The sequence below is a fragment of the Echinops telfairi genome, unplaced genomic scaffold (genome assembly GCF_000313985.2).
Source record: "Echinops telfairi isolate 266 unplaced genomic scaffold, ASM31398v2 ScPeMD7_48;HRSCAF=171, whole genome shotgun sequence".
Classification (NCBI taxonomy): Eukaryota; Metazoa; Chordata; class Mammalia; order Afrosoricida; family Tenrecidae; genus Echinops; species Echinops telfairi.
Window position 1 is genome coordinate 425498 of NW_022103946.1, and position 17716 is coordinate 443213.

At 41.5% G+C, this 17716-nt stretch overlaps 1 protein-coding gene across 1 annotated transcript in view; it reads right to left on the reverse strand.

Annotated features, from left to right (window-relative positions):
* Nucleotides 1–8657: 8657 nt before the first annotated feature.
* The window catches only part of LOC101646555 (RNA polymerase II elongation factor ELL2-like), a 63989-nt gene continuing 54930 nt past the window's right edge, over nt 8658–17716 (reverse strand). The window contains exon 5 of the mRNA XM_013008631.1: nt 8658–10494. Within this exon, the coding sequence (XP_012864085.1) occupies nt 8658–10494 (1837 nt within the window). The remainder of the gene's footprint in view (nt 10495–17716) is intronic.

Sequence of the window (17716 nt, forward strand, 5' to 3'; positions counted from 1 at the left end):
GTGTACCTACCAAAGCATTCAATGCAGGTCAGAGCACTTTATAAAGCGCCTTTCTTTCAACCCATTTCATTAGAAGCTGATGTAGAGACAGGTTAAATGACTTGCTTGAGAAAAGCTGGCAAAGGAATACAATGCTGGTCTCCAGAGCCCCCCCATCAACTGGACTGTCAATTTCATCACACTGCTGCCAAGAGGGGATGTGACATTGTAAGAAATGCCTGGCTGGAAATATGTGCTTAAGATTTGGTCACAGACTAGAACAAAATCTGTTTTACCCTTTGATCTATAGAGGTTGGGGAAAGTTTTTCTTCTTTTTTTTGGACTTGCCTTCAGAGACCTCAGGCACTTGAGTTCATCAAACAGTCCATCTGAGTTTTCCCCCTATGTTGCTAACTCAAGTGATTCTCTATAAATCCCAGGTCATAACACCATTAAATAATTGATTGCATGGATCTGTCTTTTGAGTTTTACAGATCAGTATCAAAACTTTCATGTCCCATGGAGATGTCTTAAGGAAAATGATACCATTGAGTAGTATATTTTATTCATATAGTACTGATCTGATTAATAGCTTCTTATGAAAGATAATCATATTTATAGAATTCTATAGATTATTGTCACTTTAAGAGCACATCCAAGGACATGAATCCAACTTCACTGGGCTACCCCGCTATCCCATGCAAAGTTGATTGAAGACGCAATTGACAGTGCTCAGCTGTTCAAAATATGTTTTCACTGTGTATTTATGTTTCTGTCTTGAAAAGTAGATGTAAAGGTTTTAGTTCAGATGACAGTACCATATCCAATTAACCAAGTTTCTATGATGGCTTTACAGGGCGCATAGGCTACTAACAACCATTTCTGTATTAGAGCTGAATTATGCTCATCGGAGGATACCCACCTTCATTGCCATGAAGTCAATTTCAATGCCAAGAGACTCTCTAAGACAGAATAGAACTACCCTATAGTATTTCCTAGGCTATAAATCTTTAGAGAGTTCTTTATTCTGCCTAGCAACTAGTGGTTTCAAACCACCAACCCTTTGGTTAGCAGCTGAGTGCTTAACCATTGTACTACCAAATCTCCTCCCGTCAAAGGGCAGAGTGGTGAAAAAGGGTCGACTGTGTTTTCTAATTGTCCCATGAGCTGTGACATATTTATTTCCACCCAGCAGTAACTCATTATTTGACAAAAGTCTCACTGGGACAGGTAGCGGAAGACCATCACTTTATCTCTTCTGCCTGGTTTATCTATTTATGTACTTACCTAGTGGTTAATCTGAGATGCTGTGAAAACCAAAAGCTGAAACAAGCTTTTTCTGTCTCAACACCTTTAATGAGTGAGAGAAGCCCATTTTCTATCAATTAAATTCCTAATTAGATAGACAGCAGACAGGGCTATGTCTCTGAGAAGCGTGATTCCAAGTCACCAAGGAAGTGAATAAGAGCCAATCAATACAAATATCCTCTGATAAGCAGCCATACAGCATATCCTCCTGTTCAATTTGCTTGCTCATCTGCCTGATGAAGATAGGCCATGGAGGGGGCAGCCTGTTGGACTCATGGTTCTCTCTCAAAACCACTACATTCCCCAGTGAAAGACTAATGTTTGCCCAAGGGGAAAGTTAAAATTCAAATGGTACGGAGTTTCTATCAAGAATTACTCCAAGTGAAATTAAGAATTGACTAACTTCTAAATTATAATCATATTTGGCACACAAAGTGCTGACTTTGACCAAAAAAAAGGAGCATGTGTGTTGTGCAAATGCTTCAAAGGCATGTAAAGCAGAGGAAAAGCTATATTTTGGAACAACATTATCGTGGTAATGATTGTTTTGGAAGAATTAAGACTAAAGTTGCCAAGAGTCAAAACTGACTTAATGGCAGTGAGTTGAGTTTAGTTGTTAGTCTCAAGTAGTTGGAAATTAAAGATGTCCCAAATGTCCAACTCTTTCAAGACGTTATTGTGCTTCACTCTCCTCCCCTCCCCCCTTGGATGTTGTTGCTGGTATTGCTAGGTGCCATTGAGTTGGTTCTGACCCTTAGTGATCCTCTGCACAACAGAACAAACCATTGCCGGGTCCTGCACCATCCTCACAATTGCTACTACTCTCAGACCCACTGTTGTCGCCGTTGTGTCGATCCATCTCGTTGAGGGCCTTCCTCTTTTTCTCTGCCCCTCTACGTTACTGAGCAGGATGTCCTTCTCCAGGGACATGTCTCTCCTGACGACATGTCCAAATTGCGTGAGATGAAATCTCGCCATCCTTGCCTCCAAGGAGCACCCTGGAAGTACTTCTTCCAACATCTATTTGTCCGTTGGCAGTCCATGGTACTTTCAATATTCTTTGCCCGTACCACAATTCAAATGCATCGATTCGTCTTCAGTCACTGTCCCTTGGTACTCCCTTAGGTCCCTGGGTTCCGTGATTCCCTGTAACTGCTCACAGAAACTCGCAAAACTTTAAGAAATGTCTCCCAGGGTGGTGATTGCTGTTCAGTCCCAAATCTGAAGGTCAGACCGAGGTGAGCCAAGTGCAGGGTCCTGAGCCAGAAGCCAAAAATGACTGAAAGTCAAAGCAAGGCTTCTTCCTTCTGTCAAAGCTGTCATATTTGTTTGTTCTTTTGGGAGTCTTAATATGGGGGGTGGGAGACTTCAAAGAGTTCCTGTTAAAGTTCCATTATCTTGAATTTTTCCACAAACATTTTGGAGTCCCTTTGTATAGTTGCATGGGATGCACATAGGTTTTCATCTTCAAACCGTTGTATGGGCAGTGGAATTTTAGTACTCTGCCTCTTTCCCTTCTCTGTATCCTTTGAAGCTGTGGCTCACCTTCTCTTAAATTGTCTCGATTGCCAGGCCTTTCTAGTTCCCAGCTTCGCGGGGTTTTTTTTTCAGTCCTTATAGCATACTTGTCTTGCCTTTCCTAAGACATAGCAAGTCGTAGGTTCCTTTCTCTATTGTGTCTTCCTCAGCAATTAAATTCTCTCACCTTACAGCTTCAGCTACTTCTACTAATAGTGGCCTATACTTCATGCCACTTTATATAAACAATACATACATCTACACCAGCTCTTCTGTTCAATGTGATAAACACGACGTTTTCCTATCACCATAGCCCTGTGAGCAACATCTTACTTGGGAAAACCTACCAAAGGATTAAAGAATTCTAGTCTCCTGAGTCCCCAATCAACTAGACTGTCACCCTTATCATACTACTTCCAAGAGGTTATGGACCACTATAAGAAAATGCCTGCATGGCAAATTTGGCTTAGGTTTGCATTATGAACTAAAATGACTTCTTGTATTACTGTTTTGTATGTATAACCTAATGGGAACTTCCCTCCGAACAAACCTGGTTTGACTTCAGAGACCTCATGCATTTGAATTTATCAATAAGACCATTGATACATATTTTTTCATGTTGCCAACTCCAACCTTTCTCTAGGGATCCCAAGCCATAGAATATATTTCTTGTTCTACAGCAGCGGTTCTCAACTTGTGGGTCAAATGACCCTTTCACAGGGATCTCCTGATTCATAACAGTAACAAAATTACAGTTATGAAGTAGCAATGAAACTGATTTTATGTTTGGGGAGGGGGCTTACCACATGAGGAGCTGTATTAAAGGGCCGGGGCATTAGGAAGGTTGAGAACCACTGTTCTACAGAGAACTATGAAGCCAAGGCTGTTGTCCATTGCTCTGTAACACACAATTGCCCATCTGGGTTGCCCACATCCAAGAGGGAACAGTAATCATCAGAAGAGCAGCTCTGCTTGAAGTGTTTATCTTCCACTAGGCTGAGTATTACAGTTTCCATCATACAGATGGAAAATCAATCAGAAAGCTCTCCCGTAACTTGTCCAAAGTTATATTGAAATTGGCAAAATCAGGATCCAACCTCAGCAATAAATATAAGATCTAGTCTCCTGACACAAAGGTAAAAAAGACAGTTCATCTCTCTTGCTACCTGCTGTGCTTACCTGTTTATTTGGAATTCCTACCAGTAAAACGCCAAGTTGGAATTCACGTTCAAAAACAAAGTCAGGTCTAATTTCCTAGTCTCAAAAATTTTGAGTAAAACAGTGTCTATTTCTGGGCTACAGCTTCTTCTCTGTAACTTGACATGATACAACCTTCCTTCTCTGTAATTTGACATCATACTACCTTACTTACCTGTTGAGGTGAAAATGAAATCAGACCATGCTGGTAAATTTTGAGCACATTACCTGGTATGGACTTCTATGAAAATCAGCATAGTGACTTCATTCCATACTCTGAATCCCCAAGTTCTTGGTCCCTCACAGGGGTGGGGTCTGTACTACACAAGTGGGTCGCTTTCAAGAACAGAAATATATTTTCTCACCGTTTTGGAGGTTAAAAATACAAGTTAAGTGTTCAGCTATTTTGATTCCTTCTTCCTTGTCAGTAGTCCTGGTTCCCGGGTCCTTATTGGTGTTCCCATGTCCTGTGTTCCGCAGTATGTGCCTACCTGTCTCAGTGTTTGTTATTGTGGTTAGGCGCTGGCAAGTTACTTTCTACCCATAGCAACTTGATGGACAACAGAAGGAAACACTGCCCAATCCAGAAGCATCCTCACAATTGTTAGGCTGGGCCACATTGAAGAAAGCGACATATGTGTGCTACCAAAAGAGTAGCTGTACATGTGCATCACATGTATAATGCATATCTGTCATAGGTATCAGGCCAATGATACACTTTGATTTAGCAGTGTTTCACTTTGCCAAGTTTTCTTTATAGTGCCATACTTACTTCAAAATTGACAACAATGATTTTTCCTCTTGATTCTTTCTGGTACTTAGAACTGTAGGGTTGCAGTGTTAATTAAAGAAAATTGTCTAAATGTGGGGAAAAAAGAGTTACACTCTAGGAAACCCTCCGGGGTGGTTCTATCCCGTCGCATAGGGTCACTATGCCTCGGCGAGGACTCAAGGACAGTGCGAGTTTTCAGCAGGCTTAGAATGGGACAAGACACTTTCTGCGTGAGGAGACCCTCTGAAATAGTTTATTGTGCCAGCCTGGCCGATAAATACAAGTGGGATTAACTGAAGGGTGGAGAGATAAATGGCTCAGTGAGCCTTGCCTTTCTTGTCTCTCGCTTTGTGATCATCGGACCAGTGTGCGGCTGCCTTGCTTGTCCTGTGCCTCAATTTAAAGGCTACACTACCTGTGGGACGCCTAGCCTGTGGACTGTGTCGCTGTAAGTTGAGGTCCCTTTAAGACATCGCTGGAGCTGGGCACTGGCAGTTGTTGACCTGGCTGGCAGTTGGTGACCTGCCTTCTGATTGGCTGCTGTGCTGACAGAGCCTAGCTCGCTCTATAAATAGAGGAAGATCTGGCAGCAGACTGGATTGGAAGGACTGCTAGTCTCTCACATTGAATTGAGCCATTTGTAGTGCTTTAAAATTTAACTGTTTCTTTCTTGTATTATATATTTAACTGTATATGATTTAACAGTTCATTCCTTGTTATATATCTAATTATCTTTATAAATAAATATATTAAATTATCAGCAATTTGGTTTTATCTCTCTAGAGAAGTATGACAAGATTGCTGAGGTCTAGCATTCTTCAGCCTAGCCTCCTGGCATAAACTGGGAAATCTTGAGTGACATGAGGCAAAAATCCCATCTTGGTCAAAATATACGGCTCATCAAGCAAATAAGCTATCATGCTCTTTCAGAAACAACACTGACATTTTATTAAGCATATAAGATACTTCCTCAGGTCATTTCAAGGAAATATAATGTAAATGCTAATAAATTAATATGTAGCCCTAAGAAATTCATATGACTTTTGGTGAAGAACAATAAAAAATGGTCTAGAACATTATCCCTTATAATAAATGCAATCATTCAGTAAATGAAAATATTACTTTCATTGTAAAGGCAGTCTGGGGGATAATCAGTCAATCATATAATAATAAAGAATGTAATAAAATTGCTATATATTCATTTAAAGAAGAATCTTGGATCAAAATGTTTACTTTCGGAAAGGCCATCTCTTGCAATATGAATTTTTGAGGCCTGCATTGAGAGACATTCTAACTTGGTAGAAATGTATGTACTGCCAGGAAAGTAATGTATATACTCGAGTATAAGCTGACCCGAATATCAGCCAAGGAACCTAATTTTACCACAAAAACCTGCTGAAAACTCGGCTTATAAAGAGTATGTACGGTATTTTATAAGAAAATGACCATCTCTTATTTAAGGAGGAGTGATCCAATAACCAGCAGTTTAGTGGGGTGATACAAAGAGGTGACAACTTGAGATATTTCTGAGTTTCTTAAGAAAGATGACAGTTGTGGTGGATAGGTGCTAAAACAGCCTGCAGTGATCCTGCCTCCATGCATTTCTGTTGGAATCTATTTGACAGCAGTGGGTTTGGGTACTCACCTCCCTTTAGGTGTGGATTGGATTTTTGACTTACTTTAACCAATAGAATGTGGCAAAGGTGATGGGATGCCATGTCCATAATTGTGTTACAGAAGATTTTAATGTCTCTCATGCTAACAGACAGCTTTCTCCCTTTCTGACTTTAATAAAGCTGGCAACCAAGTTGTAAGCTGCTTCATGAAAAGGCAGACATGGCAAGGAATTGAGGGAGGGTTTTCGCCAACAGCTAGTAAGGCCTTGGAGCTGCAGTCCAAAAGAAATGGAATCTTGCCCAAAATCTCCTTCAATTGAGTCTCAGATAAAATGCTCGCCCTGACCAACACCTTGATTGCAGCCTCATTCAAGACTCTGAAGCAGAAGACCCAATTAAGTCTTGCCCAGAGTGCGATGTAACAACGATGAAAAATACAACTTTCCTCTAGTTCCTAAATGTTTCCTCCCCGCTCCCACTATCATGACATGAATTCTATCTTGCAAGTCTGGCTAGACCAGAGGATGTACACTGGTACAGATGATAGGAACTGGAAATACAGGGAATCCAGGGCGGATGATCCCTACAGGACCAGTGGTGTGAGTGGCAATACAGGGAGGGTAGAAGGAGAGTGGGTAGGAAAGAGGGAACCGATTACAAGGAACTATATGTGACCTCCTCCCTGGGGGACGGGCAACAGAAAAGTGGGTGAAGGGAGACGTCGAACAGGGCAAGATATGACAAAATAATTTATAAATTATCAAGGGCTCATGAGGGAGGGGCGAGCGGGGAGGGAGGGGAAAAATGAGGACCTAATGCCGGGGGCTTAAGTGGAGAGGAAATGTTTTGAGAATGATGAGGGCAATGAATATACAAATGCACTTTACACAATTGATATGTGTATGGATTGTGATAAGAGTTGTATGAGCCCCTAATAAAATGATTAAAAAGAAATCATGAGTAAAGAACATACAATCTAAAACTAAAAAATGCAATCTAAAAAAAAACATGGTTGTTTTGGCTGCTAAGTTTATAGGAATGTTACACAACAATAGATAACTTGATGTGTGTGTTTGTGTATGTGTGTAGGCTGATAACAGCAAGGTCAGTAGTTTGAAACCACCAGCTGCTCTGAAGTAGAAATATCGGGCTTCCTCTTCCCATATAGAATTGCTGTCTTAATGTGTTTAGTTTTTCTCTGACTATATTGAGTTTTCTTCCTGATGGTGTGTTCTTCCTTTAGTTGTATATTGTAGTAACCTATTATTATTTTAGTATTATCTATTTCCTCTAGTTCTATAAGTTTGATTAATATATTTGAGCTTCTTTCACTGGTGAATGTTAGTTTTCTTATTCAATTATAGCTTTACTCATTATGTATGTAATGTCCTTCTTTGTTGTTCAAGATGGATTTTGCCTTGATGTTTACATTGCCAAAGATCAAAATTCCCACTCTTGCTTTTTTCTGCTTGCCCTTGGCTTGATCTTGCCCCAGCCATTGTAGTCTATTTTTGCCTTTATATATAAAGTGTGTTTCTTTGAGTAGCATAGAAAAGTGTCCTATCTGCTAAAAAATTTTTTAAAGTATAGAGTTATAGTCTTAGAAATCCACAGGGGCAGTTCTACCCTGTCCTATAGGGTCACCACGACCCACCATTTACTCAATAGCAGTGAGGTTGATTTTTGGTTTGGTATGGGTGTGTATATAAATCGATCAATAGCTTGATCACATAACTTGTGTTTTTCTCCAAGATTAAAAAAAAGTGACAATCTAAAGAAAGGGCAACATATACATTAATGAAGTGAAAACATGTACTGCTTGAAGAATCGTGGTATTTTTTACAACTCTTCAAACTATGTTTTAAGGAAGACTTTGAGTAAGGGAAAGGACAACAAACAGGCTGTGGTTATTTGAAAGCAAAATAGGTCTTTATTCTATAAAGGTATACACATCTATGAAGCCATGTCTCGAACAGTAGATCTCCAATTTAAGAGAGAGGGAAAAAAATTTGAGACTAAACGAAAACAGATAAATAGTTTCAAAAGGGCAGAAAATCAAAGTAACCTGTGGAAAAAAATTAAAAACAAATTGAGAAATAAAAATGAACAGAAAAGGAAAAATAATAAAATAAACATAAGCATAAAAAGGTAAAACAAAACTTAAAATAGTAATATTGAATGTTTAAATGGACGTTGTATCCCTTTGAAATCTTAGAACAAATCATTTCAAAAAGTAAGTTCAAGTTAATTTTGGTCTCACCACAATTTTAGTAACACGACTCTCTTTGCTTTTGGTCAAAATCACGCACTAATCTTTTAATGTGAGTGAGCTTGTTATAAAGATAATAACATCTCTCTTCTTCCGCATGATAATTGGGACTTTTCTGCTTCAGCTTCTGAAATTCTCGTGACATTTCTTTATTGATATCCTCATATTCTTTTGTGCCTGGAGAAAATTGCACCTCTTTTGCCTTGAGGTCAAAAATGCGCAAGGATAAAGTGTACAGAGTGTCACGAAGGGCATGGTAGTGCTCAGACTCTGCTGTAAAATCCTGTACATAGCGCTGACGTTGCTCAGATGAAACGACGGTAACGTAATTGGTCAAATAATCTGGGACCTCTGATGTCGAAGTGTCGTCTTGAGGTGTGGGGTAAAGCTCTCTACCGTCTTCGCTGGGGTCTGGCTCTACATAACTTTCATGGCTTGGAGAATCTGTCTCCTGTGTCTCCTTTGTCACTGTGCATGTTTGGCTGTTTGCTTGGTTTTCTATAAATGCATGTTTGTGCGTCTTGTTCAAATGGAGAGTTGGATGTGTCTTCTTTAAGAGCATTGGATATTTCACACAGGTTGACCTTTTCGCGGTATTAGACTCATCCTGCTGGCACTCAACGGTGCTGCTATCTTGACAGACATGATCATCTTCTGGGGTGCCAGGCCAGGAACAACTGGAAGTAGCACGGTGGGATGAGGGCAGAAGTGCACAAGTGGACTCTGCTGTCACTGCCGGAGATTTTACAGAAGTTGCAGGTTTCCTCCTGGCCTTATTCAATCGGGCATTTGACGGTGACTGCACGACCATCATCGGGTGAGATATTTTACCTTTATTCAATCGAGTAGTTGACGGTGGCTGCGCGACCGTGGTCAGGTGAGATATTTTACCTTTCCCCCGCTCCAAAGAATCAACAGCAGCTGAAGGGAAATGCACTTTCTTTGGGGGAGTGCCGCCTGTGCTAGAATCTCTGGACGACCGCAGACACTTGGTGGCAGGAGCTGTCTGAGCTTGACCTTTCCTGGCAAGCACCGAGTCCAGGAGCTGCCTGTCTGAGTCCGTGTACCCAGGCCAGTCTCGTCGCACCTCTTTGAATAAATAGTCTTTTAAGGTGTACGTAAAATTGCGGGGATTCAGAATGGCTACCTGTTCCAGAACTTTTCCAATGGTACATTTGTCTTTCTTGTGAATTCCATCCCTCTGCAGTCGAACAGACAATTCTGAGATTTTGTAATCCTTTAATGCCAACAAATGAATTACTCTATCAATGTAGGGCTGCATGTAGACACTGTCAGAAACTAGTGATGCGGGGATAGCATATGGAGGCTTAATGGAAGTAAATTTTGCGCTCCCATGCACTGACTCTGAAATAGATGGACCTGCTCCCTGAATTGGTACTTTCTGCCCTACAGGTGGTTTTATCATTTTCTTCAATACATCGTGGGATTTTCCCTCTGCCTGTGTTGTTTTCTTCATTATCCTACACCGGGTGAAATTCCTTCCAGCTAAACCCCAGCAAGGCAGTGGTGTAGCAGGACTGCTTAGGAGTGTTGCCTGGAGAGGGGCCACTCGGCCTTCATGGTTGCTTTCATTCTCAATGGGCAGCTCGATGTTAGCCGGATTCATTGAGGCACGTAACAAGTTTGGAGGGAAATCAGAAAGTCCTTCAACACCTGGAACTTGAGTGGAAACTCCAGGAAGATGTGTACTCCTGTGGAGCTGGTACTGGTGAAGTGCTTGGGTGGTCTGTAGGCCCTTATCTTGCCTCGGCACTCTGTCGTCCAGCAACTGCGCTTCACCTATGATTTTGTCTCTAGGCACTGTCATAGAATACCTGTAGGAAAATCAAAGTTCAAATCAGTAAGAAAACAATGACTTCCATTGGGGCGAGTTGAGAAATTAATTCTAAAAGATCACGTCCCATGGGACAGAGGAGCTAGATGGCTGACTGACACAGAAGCTGGAGTAGGGTGGGGCGGGGTCAGATAGAGGGGGATAGTAAGGTAAGATCGCCTTTTAGTGATCGTCCTTTCATTTTTATTGTTTGTTTTTGTTTCTCTTCATGAGAACTTGTTCATCCAAACTAGGAATTGCTCAATGATTGTCTGGGCTCAGTGCATAAAAGCCATTTCCTCCAAGTAAATCCACCATAGAGCAGAGGCTCCTGAAGTCATAGGGAGCCCGAGGCAGAGGCTTCCACCGGGTCATTTAGGGAGGTGGCGCTTAGCCACAGGGGTCCTCAGTTGATAGTATAGCACATGCTATTTGAAATACTGCTGACACCACCCCTTGCACACATACGCAAATCACTTTAAAGGTGTCTAGTCCTCTCTTAGTTTTCTCACATCACTCTGCATCTCCTTTACTTGCCAAATCTGCCCATTAGTGGCTGCTTTCCATCTCTACAGAAGATCCTCAGCCAATCACAGACTTACACCACAGCGTGGTGCCTCGTGCCACATGGCCACAACATGAGCTTAATAAGGGTTTACATTGTCACTCTTTCTCATTGCTTTTGGTCTCCAGTGCCTAGAACAGTGCCGGGCACACACAGTAAGTACTTGAGGCCCATTTGCTAAGCAAATGAACACATTAATCATGCCTGCTTTTTTTTTTCTTTTTCTTCTTCTTCTTCTCCTTCTCCTTCTTCTTCTGCGGGCCAGCAGCTCCGCGGCCACTCTCCAATCATGCCTGCTTTTTATAAATAGTACCATCACATTTATTTACTTATATACTGATTTCTTTTAGAAAAAATGTCACATTATACACAGGTAAAAATACTTGTGTTCTCAAAAGTTTGGCTCATTATCCATTGGTTCTGTTAGACATTTCACTTTGAACCACAATCTATCTAATATGCTAAAACTTCCAGGTTTACTTTGATTGTGATCTTTCATAGCTATGTTTTCAAGATTAAGCCATATTTTTAAAACTCAAAGTTGTGTTTGTTTCATGAAAATCATAACCACACCACTTTTTCATGTAAGTGGCTCTTTTTTAGGTGATTGCATATGTCGTATATTCTGCACTACTTATTATGCTACAAGATACTTGTCAAACTGGTGCTGTCATTGGTCATCCTGTGCTGTTTCCATGGGAAAGAGATAGTCAACACACAATGAATGGGTGATTCGTGGGTCACTTCCACTGGAGGTGACATGTGAAAAATAACTCCAAATGTAACCATCCAGAAACAAAACTAAGCAGATTAGTTATTTTTTAAAATAAGTTTCACAATGTGTTACCATTTTTGAGAGTGTTGTGGTTACAATCCAATGTTAATTTGGGATTTAGGATTAGGAGTGAAGGGGTGGAGTCTAGTCTGTCAATCGGATTATAGCCAATGAGACCTCTGTGTGGGTATGGCCTTCTCCTGAGATTTTCTGGATTTTCCTCCTTGGAGGCAGGAGATAGTCTCTTTCTTTCTCCTCCCCTCTCTCTCTTGGAGATGCTCTACTGACAAGACACATGACACTATGGTGATACTCTGGGAACTGGAAAAACTACGTGGAGGCCCCTGCCAGCACTGAGATGTTCACAACGCCACTGGATCCAAACACCCTCTACCCACTGGCCTGTGATCGTCCTGCATGTGTTTCATGAGTCTGAAGAGGTTTTTATAGCTTGGTATCGGACATATGGGCTAATATTGGATTTATGGGCTTGGACTGGACTGGGTTGGGATGCTTTCTTAATGTACAATTACCCTTTATATAAAAAATTCTCTCTTATACACATATGAGTTTCTATGGATTTGTTTCTGTAGTCTACCCGGGCTTACACAGATAGTAGCTTTTTATATTGGTTATAAAACCTAAGCCCATATACAATATTAGAAACACACTTAAATGCCTCCTTTTAAAGAATGTGTTAGTCTATTTTAAAAATGTATTTTTAGAACAGTTTGAAAACCAAAACTGCAGCAATATACTTAAGTTTCCTTTATCTACAAAATAGCGAAATTTCAATTCAAAACCCAATAAGATCACAACAAATTGAATCAAGCAAGTACATACACAGGCCTGCACTACTTGAAGATATGAACATTCATTGAAATATTAGTTTGTAATTGGAACACAAGAGGAAATAGGAATCATAAGAGTTGAGCCCTGATTTAAATCAATTGTGTGTAAAATTTAAAAGGTAACTGTCATTAAACATAGGGAGTCCAGAAGGAACCAAACTGGAAAGGGCACAATTTGCTATATCAAGAAGACTTGGACTGGATGGAAGGCACTGAAATTTGTGACCTTAATTTGCTTTGACTTTTATTTTTCCTTTTAGTGACTACCATACAGTTTAAAAATTTTAGACAATAGTGTCAGAATTGGATGCAACTTTGCTATATGAAGCTTTAACTGAAAATTTGGATAAAGGGAGGTAATGCACAATGAACTTCAACTCAATTTTATGTACATAAGAGTTGAAAATTTGAGCCACTTTAAAGAGAACTTATTTCTAAAATTTCAAAACCTATAAGTAATTAGAGACCAAACCACTTTAGTAAAACAGATTCTCTAGCTGGTAAAAATCTTGCAATTTAAAGATATGACAAAATAATAATTTATAAATTATCAGGGGCTCATGAGGGAGGGGGGAACGGGGAGGGAGGGGAAAAATGAGGACCTAATGCCAGGGGCTTAAGTGGAGAGGAAATGTTTTCAGAATGATGAGGGCAATGAATGTACAAATGTGCTTTACATAATTGATGTATGTATGGCTTGTGATAAGAGTTGAATGAGCTCCTAATAAAATGATTAAAAAAAACCTTGCAATTTAAACATATGCTTGTATTCACTTTAGATACAAGACAAAACTCACTCTTTAAAGTGGCTCCACCTGGCGGGCCTACTTTTAGAGCTCACACACAGTGGATTCAAAATTTTTACTTAACCTTAGAACCTGCAAAATTTTTACTCAACTGTCACTTTAAATATACTCCTTGATTGTCATCTTAGAGCACTCTGTATGGCCTCTCTTAAAAACAAACAGAAGTCAGTAGGTTTTCTATACACATGAGACAGGACCACGGAAGAGGATATCAAGAAGGCAGTACCCTTCACAGTAGCCAAGAACAAACTGAAATATCTAGGACTATATTTAACAACAACACACAAAAAAACCTAAAAACCTATACAAGGAAAACTACAAGACCCTACTACAGGAAACCAAAAGCAACCTCCACAAATGGAAGAACATCCCATGCTCATGGATTGGAAGGGTCAACATAGTAAAGATGACAATCTTACCCAAAGCATTTTATAAGTTCAATGCTATTCTGATACAAATACCAACAACCTTCTTCAAAGAATTGGAAGAACTGATCACCAGTTTCATATGGAGAGGGAAGAAGCCCAGAATTAGCAGAGAACTCCTCAAGGAGGACAACGTTGGAAGAGTCAACTTACCCAATTTTAATACCTAGTACACAGCTACAGTGGCCAAATAGCACGGTACTGGCACAATGATAGATAGTCAGGCCAGTGGAAAAGAAGAGAAAGCCCAGGAATAAAGCCATCAGCATATAGACAACTGATCTTTGACCAGGGTTTCAAAACCATCAAGTGGGAAGTAGATGGCCTTTTTAACAAGTGGTGCTGGAAACAGTGGATATCCACATGTAGAAAAATGAAGCAGGACGTTTACCTCACCCCATGCACAAGAGTTAACTCAAGGTGGATCACAGACCTAGAAGTAAAACCCAAAACCATGAGGACCATCAAGAAAGGAATCAGGACAAACCTAAGATCATTGGCCCAGGTAATTCATAGGCTCACTGCAAGAGGGAAGGGTACACACACAGGTGAACTAGAAATCGGCAAATGGGATTTAATAAGAATAAAATACCTGTGTGCCTTGAAAGACTTCACCAAGAGGGTGACAAGGCAGCCTACAGACAGGGAGAGGATTTTTAGTAATGACACATCAGACAAAGGGCTCATTACTAAAATCTACAACACCCTCATGGCCTGCAAAAAGAGGAAATCCGTTAACCGCCTAATGAAGTGGGCAAAAGAACTGAAAAGAACTTTCACTAGGGAGGAGATCCATATGGCCAACAAGCATATGAGAAAGTGTCCCTGTTCATGAGCCATAAGAGAAATGCACATTAAAATTGTGAGATACCACCTAACACCCCTGAAGCTAACCCAAATCAGAAAATCAGAAAGCAACAAGTGTTGGAGGGGATGTGGTGAAATAGGAACCCTCCTCCACTGCTGGTGGTCGTACACATATGTATGGTCACTGTGGAAAGCAATCTGGAGATGCTTAAAGAAAATGGAAATTGATCTACCTTATGACCCAGTCATCCCTCTACTGGGCATATACCCAGAGGAGGTAACAAATAAAACATGACCAGTCATCTGCACTCCAATGTTTATTGCAGCGCAATTCACAATTGCAAAGACTTGGAAACAGCCTAGGTTTCCATTGATAGATGAGTGGATTAGTAAACTCTAGCACATACACACAATGGAGGACTATGCAGCACTGAAAAGCATGGACATGAAGCACGTCGTTTTGTGGGAAAAGTTGGAAGGAATCATGTTAAGCGAGGTAAGCCGATCTCAAAAGGATAGGTATAACATGAGTCCCCTGAGGTAAGTACAATCAGCACAGCAGGAATAGAAGAATAGACACTTATCTCACACTAAACGGATAGAAGCATAGGTAGTCAGGGGGGAGGGCACACCACACCCTGGGAGGTACATGTGAGTCCAACATAAAGAAGGGGAAAGGGAGGAGGAGGAGAGAGAATTGGGGTGGGGAGAACCTGAGATGATGATATGGGGGGGGCACTAATCTACCGGGGGGGGGAGAGTATTGGTTGTGTCCCCACAGAATTGGAATGTGCATACAGACCCCACCATGACACGCCAAACGTAACACGTGGAGGAGTCCATGAAAAGACTGGACTGTATGTACAGCCCCAACCAGAATCAGCCTGACCCCCACCATGGAAGAGTGTTCCACAAAGAATGACAATAGACCTTCTGGTAAGGGAAAGGTACCGACCTATCATACACAGACGGAAGCAGAAGCAAATGAAGGGGTAGGAAGGGAGTGGAGTACACCCTGGACCACCAAGCTCAGAGGACAAAAGCCCCGCTCAGAGCAGCCAATGCACAGAGAGGAGGACCATATGGCAGAGAGGAGGACCATATGGCCAGCCCCACTACGAGATGAGACATCCTGCACTGACCCATAGCCCTATATACAGTGTGGGATTTGTGCCAGAGCTGACTCCACCAAACTGAGGCAAAACACTAAGGGCGTGCAACAGAACAGCAAGGGAACCAGAGAAAGGAAGGCACGAGGGAGTGCCAAAAATAGACTTTGGGGCCAGGGTGTGGCATCCCATCAGACCCAACAGTAAAACACCCCTAAAGGTCAACAAACAGACCTTGAACTATTTACAGACTTTTCTTTTTTTGTTGTTTTGTTTTGTTGTTGTTTGTCATTGGGTTTCTGTTGTTGTTGTTGTTGCTGTCAGTGTTTTGTTTTTCTGTGTTGCTTTGTTTGGCGCAGTCTTAGTTTTATGTCTGCGAATCTATCTAGATAAGATATACTGTATAAGCAATGGGGAGAAGAAAACAACGGGAACTCTCATCCACTGCTGGTAGACCTGTAGGTATGTACAGCCACGATGGAAATCGATCTGGCGATTTCTCAAACAGATGGAAATTGAGTTACCATACGACCCAGCAATCCCCCTACTGGGCATATACTCAGAAGAGGCAAGAAACAAACCATGGACAGACATCTGTGTTCCAATGTTCATTGCGGCACAGTTCACAGTTGCAAGGAGTTGGAAGCAACCCAAATTTCCATCAACAGACGAATGGATTAAAAAACAGTGGTACATACATACAATGGAGTACTATGCATCGCTAAAAAGCAGTGATGAACGCATGAAGCATATCACCACATGGTAAGAACTGGAGAAAATAATGCTTAGTGAAGTAAGCCAAGCACAAAAGAACAAGTATAACATGAGTCCGCTGGGATAAGTTTATATATGTAAAAAAAGAAAGAACAGAAAGGTAAATGCAAAAGGGGCACAGGGAAAAAGCTACTGTGTACAAACACTCTGGGGGTAAGGTCCAGGTAGTATGGCAGGTGCCAGACAAAATCCAGGGGTTCATAGGGTAGTCAACTACAAAGGGTGGTGGGGTAGGGAGGAAAGGGGAAAGAAAAAAACCAAGGATATGTGACAAGGGAATAGGGCACTGACCCACCCAAGGGGAGGGTATTGTTTGTGTCTCCACAGGGAAAGAGGGACCAGATTTAAAGCCAGTGACAGACGAATGCAGCTTGCTGGCAAGGAGTGGGGAGCCTGAGGGCTCGGCCCCCATACCAGCTATATGGACAACTGCCCCTCCCCCCAGAAGAATTTATTTGAGAGGACGGCACTGAAGCTGCAGCTAGGGGAGAGGGGCATGTCTGACCAGAGCAAATGGGAACACTTAGGGGGAGGAAGAGAGAGTGGAGCAAATCCTGATGCACCAGGCCTGGAGGAAGACATCCTTGCTCTGAACAGCCAATGGACAGAGTGGACACTATGGTTGATCCCACCAAGAGACACGCCGTCCCTTGATGGCCACGGGCTCTAAGGGGGACAACACTGGAGACTCAGTGTCAGGACTGGCCCAGACTGACCCTGAGACACCGAGGCAAACCACTAAAAGCGTGTGGCAGAGCAACTGTGGGAGCAGAGCAGAGAGTCCCCGAGGGAGTACAAAGGACAGACTCGGGGGCCAGAGCATGGTACCCCATCGGTCCTGACTGAAGGACACGCCTAGAGATAAAAAAATCAGACCTTGATCTATTTACAGGTTCTTTATGCTTAATTTTTTTTCTTTTAATTAATTTATTCTTCTATGGGTAATTGGTTTCCTTTTTTGTTGCCATCGCTGTGTTCTCACTGATCATCTGTCTTGCTATGGCTTGGATTTTGTTGCATATTATTACCTCCACAGATCTATCTAGATAAGATAGACTGGATGAATAGTCTGGAGGAGAAAACAACGGGACAAACGGTTCCGGGGGGGACA